Source organism: Falco punctatus (genome assembly GCF_963210335.1).
Source record: "Falco punctatus genome assembly, chromosome: 10".
NCBI lineage: Eukaryota > Metazoa > Chordata > Aves > Falconiformes > Falconidae > Falco > Falco punctatus.
In genome coordinates, this window is record NC_137590.1 from 7,198,741 (window position 1) to 7,211,712 (window position 12,972).

The window sequence follows — 12,972 nt, forward strand, 5'->3', positions numbered from 1 at the left end:
CCTGTTGTCTGTACACTAACTGCACATATCTGGATACATGTATTTGTTCTGAGGGAAGGAAGTGGTACGTGTCTGAAAGGTTCTATTTTCTGCATCTGCTGAAAATAAAGGTTAGAGCTGTGCTTTATTTGTAGCTCAGTTCACATTTCGGTTACAGAAGTAGTAAATATCTCTGTCAAACTGTGTTTTCTCCTTTTAAAAAAGACCAAGGAAGGCAGTTTGCTTCTATTTTATATTGGTAATTTATAGCAGTATAAGCCAATGTAAAGGGAGAAGTAGTCTTCAAGTCTCATACTTTGTGATGTCTGTTAGGAAACATGATCTGTCCACCAACCTGTTGATCCCACAGCACGTTCAGAACTGCAGTGATCCAAATGTGGCTGACCACAGGCAAAACTACTGAGGAAACAACAAATATTACACCTCAACTTTTCCTCAGCCACCTCAGTTTTAGATTTTTATTCCCTGTGGCTCTAAAGCTGTGTCTTATTAGTCTTAGAAGAAACCAGGTTAGGTTCACCAAGCAAGTGCATTTCTAGTTTGCAGGAGCTCAAGTTGTAATGCTTCCTCAAGAGTCTTTCCACAGTACTGCGGACTGCACTATCACCAAGCTTCTTCTGCTGCAGAATTAAGTTATTCCTTGTTTTGTGCTGACAGAATCAGTGACCCAACACTCAGTTCATAATAATGATACCACTTTCTTAGACTGTATTTTGATTATAAGCACTTTGAGGCAGGAACTATCTCATCGTTCTATGTTTTTATATAGGAGTGTGATCCTTCACTGTGACAGGGGTTCCTAATCATGATGGTCATTAAAGTAATATTGATTGATATACACACACACTTTATATACACACATATATACTTCACCGTACTCCAAGCTTAACTGTACCACAGCCTTTCTACTTACCTCTTCCTACTGCATGAACATATGGTGGTGCTGCTCCTCGTATCTGAAAGCAAAGTGCTTCAGGACAATCTGGGATTTTAATAATCCTGCAGGTAAATCAAGGAGAAGAGAAAGCAGCATTTTAAGTTCCACTGCCAGAGCTCTGGGCAGCTCCAGTGTCTGGTATTCACAGCTGTGTTTTGGATTAAAGAAAGTACCCACATAGTTTACAAATAAATTGTAAAGGCTGATACCATCAAAGTCATCCAAAAAGCCAAAAGTTCACTGCAGTATAAAAAGAATACATCCTAACCTGTTCTAGAAGCACAAAGCTCATCACTAAAACCAACTTGTGACTCTTGTATCTTTCAATTATGTAATCTGTTTTCCTATTTAACAGCTTCTGCATAGCAAAGTGTTTACACAGTTTTTACTACAAACTGTAAAAGAAATGTTCAATAATTGAAATGTCTAGATAATCATCTCTCTCTGCCCATCTTTGTGCTTACTCTTTTGATTTGGTGGCTACCAGAAGCCTAAGCGGCCTTCGTGAGCAGAAGGACTGGTTTAAGATGGTTTCCACTTCTGAAAACGGGCGTAGGAATATTAAGTCCTCATTGATGGAATAGATTTTTCTTCCTGTCTGCAGGCCAGCCATCTGCAAATGAAACAAACACCACAGAAAACTTTGGATCACTGGCAGCATCTCTGAAAGTTCAGGCTCCAAGGTTCAACCGTTTCCTACTTAGAGACATTGTCATATGAATGGTGTATATACAGCATTGGTTCATCGAATGCTTTGTCAGTCACCCTTAAAGGTGTCTGCATTTACAGAAAACAAAGAGATTTCACCAATACCTGTATAGCTGTGGCACTCCACAGATATATCTTACTTTGCAATGAATATATCTTTGTACTTTTCTGCTACATTTTTTTTAATAGGGGACTATTAAAAAAGGAGACTATAAAAAAAAGGCAGAGGGATGACACACACTAAATAAAAAATAAGGGACTATAACAGACTGGCCGTGATACCCAGGCAGATACAGAAGTGTGACTTCCCACAACTTACTGCTCAGGCACAGGGAGCCAAGAAAGTAGTTTTCATCCACTAGCCATGCCAAACCAATCTATACCTAGTCACGTAAGTAAATGTAACCTGGTTTTAAGTGGTGGTAAAAACCTGTCTCTGCTTTAAGTGAAGCACTGGCTCTTTGTCAGCCTAAAAGCCACAAGATTTTAATTTTATTCCCAGCTTTTGCACCTAACTTCAGTTATTTGGCAGTGGTCACACAGGAAGCCAGAGACAGATCTGATGACAGAATCAAGATCCACTATTCTGCTCTCTGGACAATAACCCTAAACATACCTCTTGAGGATCTATACCAGTTACTGTGCCACAGCAGCACCTAGACCTGGTGTTAAGATACCAAGGAAATATAAAATTCCCTTTAATGGAGTAAAAAGAAAATAAATAAATTATTAACCCTTCCCAGATTTGAATGACTTCCTATCACTTCAAGGTCCAGCAGTTGCACTTCCTTCTAAATGTGACAAACACTTTGCCTATTCTGCCTGGAATCCATTGACAATTTTTTTGAGTTGGCAAAAAGAGGTCTAAACAGTACTGCTACTGCCACATATAAATCTGATCTGTTGCAAAATTAATCTGGCGATGTAGGACTGGAAAAACCCTGCTGAATACGTCCATACATGGCTTAGCTTTTCTGAAATACATGTTGTGGTCTGAAAGTCAGAGATCAGCTTACCTACAAAAATCTATACTTTTTCTCAAATCAAAGCTGTTAAAAGGGAAAACTACAAAGTGCTTTCCTTGATTTAATTCTCAAGCTCTCTACAGTTTGCAACATCCTCTTGTGTACCTGGAAATAACATTTTAAAATAAATAATCTCTAAAATGGATAATAGGAATAAACAGCAGTAGAGATTTTAACTTGATAGAATTTGAAAAAACTTTGGTCTATAATTCAATGGAAATGTTTCTGCTATTTGCATTTACTTATATCGAGTTTATTGTAAAGTAGTAACACAATTTTCTAAAGTCATTATGGTTTAGGCTTGATTTTCCCAAGGTAGTTCATGCATTTAACGTATGTGCAATTAGCTAAACTCTATGCATACCTGGAATCATTCTACCTCTTCATATTCCTAACTTACTGCTTGTGCATACGGGACACACATCTGCACACATAATCACAGCAAATCCATGAATGTATGGGGTACAAAGCCACATATTAAACCCTACAAACTAGCAACTTTCAAATAAAAATCTGCTACTCTGCTGAGATAAAACTAACCAGGCTAAGGAAGATTAGACTGTATGTCTCTAAGATTAAAAACCGTACGGTGCCATAGAGATTCTGAATAACGGATGCTCCTTATGACAACTCAATGCAGTTGTCTGGATCCGGGCCACTGTTTTTTCCCAAACACCAGCAGCTTGGATTTGCTATTCATCCACATGGCCACTGGCCAACTGGCTGCTTGTTGAACACCCTCTGTTCAAGCACTAGACATCTGCTTGTCAGTTGGCTGTTCAGAGTAAGGCAGCAACCACACCTCCCAAAAGGATATTTTTTTTTTCACTGTTGCTTCCTTCTGAAAAAGTATCATTCAAAAATCAGCTCCGTTATTAAAACCTGTGGGAATAAGCCCAGCTTCAATTAACCTGCAAGTGAGCTGGCTTAGAAAGGAATGTAAGGCACAAACTGAGGAGCCGTGACCTTTCTGAATGTCTTTCTGAAGACGCATAAACTTGGGATAGGGTGGGATGTGCTACACATTAACCAACCACTGCTATATAATTTTTTGTGACCCTCCATCTAGGTGAGCTGAGTATTAATATCCACAGGCAGCTGCTGCCCAGGAGGTGACAGGACAATTCCCACAGGTGAGGGTCCTGGGCTGAGAGCTGCTTGTCACTCAGGATCAGGAGAAAGTGCGTGCGTCGTGCCCGCTACAGCGCTTTTCTAAGGGCCAAAGCCGAACCTGAGCACACACAGCATGTGAGGGGTTCCCAAAGAGTTCAAGTACCCTATCAGTACAGGAATTTGATGTTCCAGCAATTCTTGTCTTAACAACTTCTACACAGTGTGGGAGCTGCTTCTGGCATATGCAAATCTAACAGCTCATAAAACTTTCTAAAAAATTTTGAGAAGAAATAAAACTACACTAATAATAGAAAGGACAATGCTTGGCAACTCTTAAATTTGAATCAAAACCCCAAAGACCTTGTTGCACATGCATGAAGTTCAATGCTGTGTGCCACCACATGTAATCCATGCATGTAATAGATTTGTTCCCATTTAATTGGTGAACCTGGAATCTTATTCTGGCCTAACGTCTGACAGTCCTAATGTATGCACGGCACTGGGATGGGCACTGTGAAGCAAAGCTGCATGTCTTAATTTTTCTCCCTAAAGAGTGTGACAGCAGGCACAGGGTCTCTAAATGGCCTACAGCTGCTCAACCACACAGAACTACATGCTGGATATCTTTCTACTATCACAAAGCAATTAAATAAGCCTGAGAATGTAATGAAATGCATTACTGTTGGACCTCAGCTCTTTCCAGAATGAGCTGACAGCCCTCTGGTTCAGGGAGATGCAGATTTAGTTCTTTTCTGGAGCAATACATTAAGACGACAGGCCCATGGTCACAGATAGTTTGTCTTGGAAGATAAAGAAAAGGATTCCTTAGAAAATTGCGTGCTTCTGTTGTCTTAAAACACAACAGATTTGCAGGATATTCTTCAGGCATCCAGCCAAAGAAAGGGCAGAAGGATTATCTGTCAGGCAATGGTTTACAGCAGAGGTTTAGATTAATAAAATTTTTGGCCAACCTATGTTGATTTTGAGCACACGTTAGAACATAGGATTGGTTTCTTTGGTGACTATAAAACAAACGAGAATAAGGAATACTGAAATAATTTAATTCTAATATTAAACTTCAGTTCAAACTTCCTTCCTCTTTGACATTCTCAATTTGCGAAAATCAGTCTGTCCACTTCAGCTGTTTGCATTGGGAAAGTCATTCAGGAGTTAGCTGTAGCCTGAAGCAGCGACTAACAAATGAATGCAGACGTTAAAAAAATTTTAATAGCTGTCCTGGACTTTAATTAGAAGTACTTACTGTCTGTGCGCTGCCACAATTTACTGTCAAACCCTGGACAAGTCATTTAGTCCTCTCTTATCTTCATAGGTGCTAAAAGGTACTCAAGTAGTTTGTAAAAAATAGACTTTCAGTCTGTCTTGTGCCTTATTTTGGTAAATGGAGGATCACCCTGTGTTATCCACTCGTGGTTTTGTATGGAAAAACAAGTAATTATGAAATACTCAGACCCCATGACATTTGGGCCATCTATGTGCCTCAAAGAAACAACGCAAATATATCCTGTAGAGCAATTAAAAAGTACCGGGGAGAGAAAAGAGTGCATGCTTTTGAAGGAAGAAACAAATGTAAAAATATAGCTTTCACTCAAATTTTTACTCACTGTTCTCACTGAACACCTTTGCTATCCCAAAACAATGTTACTTTCCCTCCCTTGTCAAATTTAAGTTGCTAATGAACCTGAGGTACACTATCATCATGCAGACATAATGCTGTTGTCCCATCACTTATCAAAAATATTCAGCAAGTCACCCAAAGATGCCAAACTTAGCAATTTACAGAAACAGTTCACAATTACCGTAGCAATTGTGAAAGATATCCAATTTTCTATTAGCTGACTTTAAATTGAAACAGCCTTTCAAACGATGGTTTTGTACCTTTCCAATCAAAGCACTGAAATATTCTTGGGTACCAAACCCAAAATATTTATAAATGTCAGGTCTTACCTCTGCAGAAGACCCTCGTCGAACCGACTTCACCACAATTGCTTTGTTCTTTTCTTCTATGTCAAATCCATAGTCATCCTCTTCCGGTGAAATCTTAAAAAGAGCACAAAGTAATGCTTCATAAATATGGAGTTAGCTGAAAAGCTTAAGGGTGGAGATGAGAAATTGGACTTTTAACTGCAAGCCACAACTGACATGGTTTTGTACGTCATATAACTGAAAGGGACTACTAAGTGGTCATTTGGTCTGACTGCCTACATAACGTAAGCTATAAATTCTAATCTACTTATTTCTGCATTGAGGCCTGCTAAAGCAGAATTTCCAGAGAGTTATCCAATTATGATCTGCAGTCTTTAAGAAGCAATGAATCTATTCCCACCATTGAGAGTTTGTTCCAATGGTTAATCAGCTCTTCTCCTAGAAACCACAGTTGGTTTTGTAAGTTGCTAACTTCTAGCCCTTAATTCTTCATTACATCTTTCACTTTTAGATTATGGAATTCATCAATATTCAGTATTTTCCATTGGTGAATTTAGTTACAGATCAAAGTGAAGTCACTTTTTTTTTTAAAATTCATCCCACATACCCAATAATGAACAATCTACAAGTCCTTCTTAGCTATCGGTTTCCGAGAAATTGGGGATCTTGGGCCTAATTTTTATAGATAATACTACAGATTACATAAATCTACACCATAACAGTCAGTCTGCCGGCTAAATTTCTGGATGACCAGTGAGAGAGCCATTTTTGACCTCTATACATGCTTCCTCTAGGGAACAGGCACATAAGCTTTGTGTTAGGGAAAAAATACAAGACTCATGCCATGTGCTCAGTTTGGACCTTTCATGGCTGACAAAAGACTTGGTAATTCTTCCTACTGAGAATCCACTCCCTCTGATTTGCACTGAGGTCACAAGACCTGCCTTATAAATATTTTTTAAAATCTTATCAATCATGGCAAATATATGATGTTTTGCTCATGGTTTTCTAGTGGTTTATTAGCAATGGAAAAAAAAGCTTCTCCCTGTTTAAAAACAATAAAGCAAGCCTGGCTACTGGTAAATGGACAAGTGGAAATTCTACCAGATAAACATCCTGTATTTGAGCGAACACTACACATTTAAGAACCATCTGGTAAATCAGAACAAAAAATCAAGCTATCTATGATCTAGCATGCCACTGGGGGAAAAAATTACTGAGAATTATATCCTTGATTCTGATAATTCCTGCACTATTTTAAAATACTGTCCTTTTACTATTGAAGTCAATACCGCCAGGTTTTAAGTTTTGGCCTTTTACAGGAATTCAAAGAAACAGAAACATCTCTTCCTGCAGGGAATTACACATGCATGACATAATATATCTGAAGGGAAAAAAATCCTCATCAGATGACATTCAGATTAAATGATGGACAGGAAAGTAAAAAGACTGAAAGGTAAGTCTGTCATTCTTGGATATTTCTAACAAAGTATTTTCAGAAGCAATGCTACTTAAGCATGTTTAATAAAAGGACAGCTTAGAAAATCGGGTATATCACTGGTTAGATTTTGTGTTGCAAGTGTAATGCACTTCAGCCCAACACAGTATGTACTTTCATCACTTCACATTTGGGATTAAATAGAAAATTTCTAGGATAGCTGTCCCCTCCAATTCTCGCTTTACATTTGAAGGGACTGTTCAGTTTCTTTGGTTGGATTTTGAAAGCACATATGAAAAAGTTATTTAAAATTTGGATGCTTTGATTTGCCAACCTTACGTATCTCTTGGGTGCATCTACCATTACTATGCAGGCCAGCATTTTTAATAACCTACCTTTCTCTGTTCGTTAGTACTGCAAAAATGTATTGTTTGAAAGCAAAGAACCAAACTACTTTTAAGAAAACCCAAACACATCAACGTCAGGAACTTCATCATGATGTTGTAAAGAAAGAAATCTTGCTTTCTGTATACTGATGCCCCTGTACCAGAAGACACTCTCTTATGAAAAGGCAGACTATGGGTAATATTCCATATGCAATACTTGGAGAAGGGTAAGATTCATTCTTTATTATAAAGTAGCAATACCTTGCAATTCCACAGCCAAACACCATTCATCCCTAAGGAGTCCAAAGCAATTAACTAACTTGCCATCTACAAGAATTATTTCTGTGCCCCTGAAATCCTATCAGTTTTTTGAACGTAAGGCAGCAGCTGTTTAATCTTGAAAGACAACCACGTTAAAAAATGAGACCATATGAGAAATAAGCATGTTTAATCACAACCAGAGGGCAAATGTAGTCAGAACATATTCAAAGAGAATTTCGGGGGGGTGTGCAGGGATGAAAAGCTATGCAAAGAATGGTCTATTACACCTGTCTCATGCAGAAGCAGGAACTCAGCCTAAACTCTTGCGGACATCAACAGCAGAAGAGGTAGCACAGGCCCATCAACCACCATTTCCTAAACTAGGGTCCAGGATGCACATCATCTCCCACCGCCTTCCCTACAGCTCTCCCGCATAAACTCTTCTCTGTTGGACACACTTGAACAGTCTGAGTTGGTTAAGAATTTCTTAAGGAGCAGTGACTTATCAGATAATGTCAAGTCTGAATGCTTCACAACACTGACGAGGTTTCTGCGGCCCTCGGCATTCATTTGAAGAGAGTGATTTTCCTGCCACCTCATCTCCCAAGTTGTTCCAGACTCCCCAGCCTTTGAAAAGTCCACAGCTCTGGGGCACCAAAATAAAATTTGAAAAGACAAAATTTATTTCCAATGAGAAGCTCCAGAATCTAACTCCCCCCTACTGCTATTATCTTTAAAGTTATGTTTTGTCACATTAGCAAAATAGGCTTAATATATACAAAATGACTCAAAGTTTCTTATGGTTTGTGAGCTTTGAAATTGAGCACTGAAACCGAACTGTTCATTCTGAACAGTGAAAGATTTACAGCCAAAAGGATGTTTTTCACTTCAGAGTTCACTGTAATGTTTAGTATCTGAATCCACTCAAACAAAGTCCTTATCTGGCCACATACACCTGGATGATGGATGCCTCTTGTTACTGACTTGCCAGCCTGTCTCCTTGGGAGATCACAGATCCCTAGAGGATGGGCTCTTATTAGTGGCTCTCTTCCCAGGGGTGTTTTAAATCAATGACTGGAACTGTCAAGCCACAATAGACTGTGGTACACTAGTATAACAAACAAAGGGAAATCTCTTTTTGCTCTCTGCTGAAATTTTGCAGTTAGGTCATTTTATATTAGCGCAACACACAAAAATAATTCTCCTGAAATGATTAAAAGTGGAAGAGATTTTTTATTAAGGACCAAGTATGGCCTTTTTAAGTAATAGAAATTACTATTATTTATTCATTATTAGACTAGGCGAAATGCATTCTATGCTTTTGTAAGAATTTTAAGGTGAATGCTACATTTATTGGATTAGCTGGTTTCAAATGGAAAAGACATGAACTCAAATGATATTACTACCTATCAGCTAAAAACAGGGTATCTGAAGTGCTGAATTACGAGGACACTTTCATTTTCAAAGCCGATTCTAGATGTAATAGCAGTGGCAAAGCCCTATGGATAGATGAGATTTAGCATCCTATGAGGCATGCAGTGACTTAAGGTCTTGCTCAGCCCACACAGTGTGTCGATGTAAGAAGTTAAATTAAATCCAGGTAACCCTGACTTCTGTTCTCAAACCGTTGGCTTTCATCGAATAAGCTACAGTACTCAGGCTCCTGCAGGAGTTAATTCCAGGATGTGCTACAGTCCTGGCTGGGAACTGCAGTGGAAGAAGCAGCTACTCTCTCCTGCAACTACTGTCACATGCTACTGAGAATAAGAAAAATGGGATACCCTGGAGGAATGTAGGAGGTATCACAGGTCTGGGAAGTTGATGAGGTTTAGAGTTACAGCCCAGACCTCCAATCCAGCATGACAGTTTTGAGAATGCTACATAAAAGATACACAGGCATCATCTTCAGAAGTCACTGAAAATGCTTTTCTTTTGAGATAAGTGATACACTGGGGTCTTCTGGGGACTCTGGCATTGTCTGTGCATGAGACCTCTCGGGCAGCTTTGACGGAGGCCGATCTCTACAGCCAGCTACCCTTGTCTCATATTCAGCTCCAAGCTACTGGCTTTAACTTGCGTTGTGGTTGGGCTTGGCCTGACAAACAGAGGTGCTGGTCACAAGTTAACAGCACACTGCAGCACCCAAGTCACAATGCTTGGAGTCAATCCAAAAGCCAAATTCTCTTCAACTATGCAAAGAATGTTGTATATTTTTTCAGTTTGTCAAGATTTATGTCCATCAATGAGAAACAATTGCACAAATAAATGAGTATTAAGTTTTGTTTGAAGTGCATTTTTTCATACTGAAAGCACTTTTTCCTTGGCATTTCTAATGATATATTTGCCAAGGTTTCCATTATTTTCTGTTTGCAAGGGCAAGTTTTCCTGTGATAGAGCAAACTTAGATGAAGGGGCTGGGGGAAGCTGTCCATTAAACAGCTTCGATTTCATGGTAGTACAAAAGCATGTTTCAAAAGCCAGTGCTGAAGAAATTCCATTAAACTTTCTATGGTGAGATCAGGGCATGGGAAGGATCAATGCCCCATCATACGTGTAAAGAAGCAAGCAGTGATGTTCCACAGACAGCAAAGCCTCAGGATTCCAGCTGCTCATAACTCCTAAACACAGAACAAACCAGAATTCTGGCAAATGCTTTTGTGGATAAGTGTAATGCTTTTACTGTACCGTTGTTTGTGGGGTCTTCTACACAAATAGTCAGGGGACTGCCAATTTATTTGTGAAAATGAGGGCAACTTTAGCATGACTACTACTCATGGGACAAAAGCCTGTGCCCTGTAAGTAGGAAACTTCTTACCCAGAGTGTGCTGCTCATTTCAGATTGTTTACTTTTTGAGATGGGACTGTATTTTAACAGTCTGACTGAAGCACTTCAGAACTACAATAGTATCAGTATTAAAATTATTCCTGTTGCAGATATTTCAGTTACCAAGTTACAGAGTGACTGGAAGGACCAATTAGGGCTTACAATTAATCACTAGTAAATAGTGTATGTGCACAGTTTGCTTGTTTGTTCTGTCTCTTTAGTGAATACTAACAAACTATTATCACATTAACGGAAAACAGAATCAAAGAACTTGAAATGCCTCATTCCACAGCCAACACGTTACTGTTGGGTTTTGGCATTTTAAAAGAAGGGCCTTGAACTGACAGAAGAACGCAGAAGAGACATACTAGTCAACCTGCCTTCCCAAACTGTCTTGTCTCAGTAAGGTGGAAAATTGAAAGTAACTGGACAACGGCAGCTCCCACCAACTTACACAAAACTGATTTCTGAGTCCCTTGCAAATCACAATAAAAAAACGGCACACAGTGTATCATCTTTTAACTGCTTCCCAATAACTCTCCATGAGAATAATCATATTAACCCATCACCCCAGTCTCTGGCACTGGTGCATAGAGGAATAATTTTGAGGGACCATAGTGCTTTAAATATTACTTCTGGCCATTGAGACAGACACAGATTGGTCTCCTGGGAGACAAGACAGAGTGAGACAGTGAAGTTTGTGTGAACCACAGGAAAATTTTTCCCATATAATGGACCTCTGGATCTTTTCCAGCAATCTGCTTTTGTAGTTTCAACCCAAGTTTTTATCCTGCTCCTGCATTCTGCCAGTGTTCAAAGACAGAAAAAGATGGGCCTGGAGCCACTGGCAGCAAACAAGAATCTTGGAACAAAGAGTGCACCAATGCGACTACCAAGTCCAAACAGCGTTAAAATAATCCCAGTACAGTAACGACGATGATGGCTTTTAGTGAGCTGAGAATCTGGAGATAAGAGTAACGTTGCAAAAGCCTGAACAGAAAGATCAGCATTTTTTTTCTAAATGGCTTCCATAAACAAAGTAAAGCCGGTACTTGATCCAGTAATGCAGGGCATATTCATATCACTTATAAAAAGATGTCCTGAAATACATGTGTTCTTATCAGTCTTTTAACTTGCATCTGAATCTGTCACATATAAGGGTGTTTAAACTGTGTTTAAATTTAAACTGTATTTAAACTCAGTGGCAGACCTCTCCCAAGATAATAGTACCCATCACTTTCTCCTCCACCACACCACCACTGTGGTGCCTGCTCAGCAAACTCAAGAAACATACGGTGCCTGCTAAGACAACATCTCCAGCTCCCAGCTCACTTCCAGAGTCTCTCAAGGGTTTCATGGGAATAGAAAGGAGTTGGGCTGTGAACTGGATGAAATCATCTTATCTCTGAGTCTCTGCTTTTCTTGAGACTTATCACAGGCAAGAATGTACATGTATTTGCACACATGTGTGTGAGCTGCAAATCCAAAGCTTCCAGGTAGTGCAGTAGGATGGTCACAGGCTAGAGAAGGAAGCCTGCAGTTTACAGATTTCCCTTGCTGCAGAATAAGCTATGCAGTCTGCCCAGCTAGAAAAGTCAGAGCTACAGAAGCTTGAGCTCTACAGCAAAGTTGCTCAAGAATTAGAATTTATACAGTGAATAAAAGTCTAGCTACAGGTACAATTTCCCATTTTAATTCTATTCCATCATAATTTTCCTTTTCATTCTCCTTTAGTACAAAACAATACCAGTTTCACAGAAATGTCAAGGTTTACATTAACATATTTCTTACCAGAAGACTCTTTCCCAAGATGTTTTCCACAAGCTTGAAGTCATTACGTAATAGTTTGCTTTTGGAACTGGTGCCTTCCATCTCCTCATCAGCATAGAAGCGGAAATATAAGGATTCATCCTTAAATTCGCTTTTCTCCAGGACTGGAAACAATATATATGAAACATGCACATGCATTTACAGAGAGAAAGAAAGAGAAACAAAAAAGAAAGTTACAGGAAATCCTAAATATTTCCCCAGTCTTTACAGAACAAAGACCACATGCATCCCTATCAGTCAGCTATTCAGCTCTGTATTTTTAAACTACTACTGTATTTTCAGGGTATACTTTTCTTCGCAGTGCACAGTAGGTCATGATATGATGTCACTGACATGTGGAATGCATAAAACATACAAAAGATCCTCTTGAATGAAAGATGCTACTCAAAATGTTACACTCCTTTCCCAATTTAAAACTACAAAAGGAGCAAAGAGGGGTAAAATGGCTGCTTAAAGGTGAGGTGGCTAAATAGTCTAACGCTTTTCAGCCTAAGAAGGAATTGAGA

General features: G+C 39.1%; 1 protein-coding gene across 2 annotated transcripts in view; it reads right to left on the reverse strand.

Annotated features, from left to right (window-relative positions):
- The window catches only part of PREX1 (phosphatidylinositol-3,4,5-trisphosphate dependent Rac exchange factor 1), a 165,333-nt gene that overhangs the window by 24,368 nt on the left and 127,993 nt on the right, over positions 1-12,972 (reverse strand). For both annotated transcript variants that reach the window (XM_080404924.1, XM_080404923.1), the window contains exons 16-19: positions 12,428-12,570; positions 5,749-5,841; positions 1,402-1,550; positions 914-999 (exon numbers count right to left, since the gene is read on the reverse strand). In XM_080404924.1, coding sequence (XP_080261050.1) covers positions 914-999; positions 1,402-1,550; positions 5,749-5,841; positions 12,428-12,570 — 471 coding nt within the window. The remainder of the gene's footprint in view (positions 1-913; positions 1,000-1,401; positions 1,551-5,748; positions 5,842-12,427; positions 12,571-12,972) is intronic.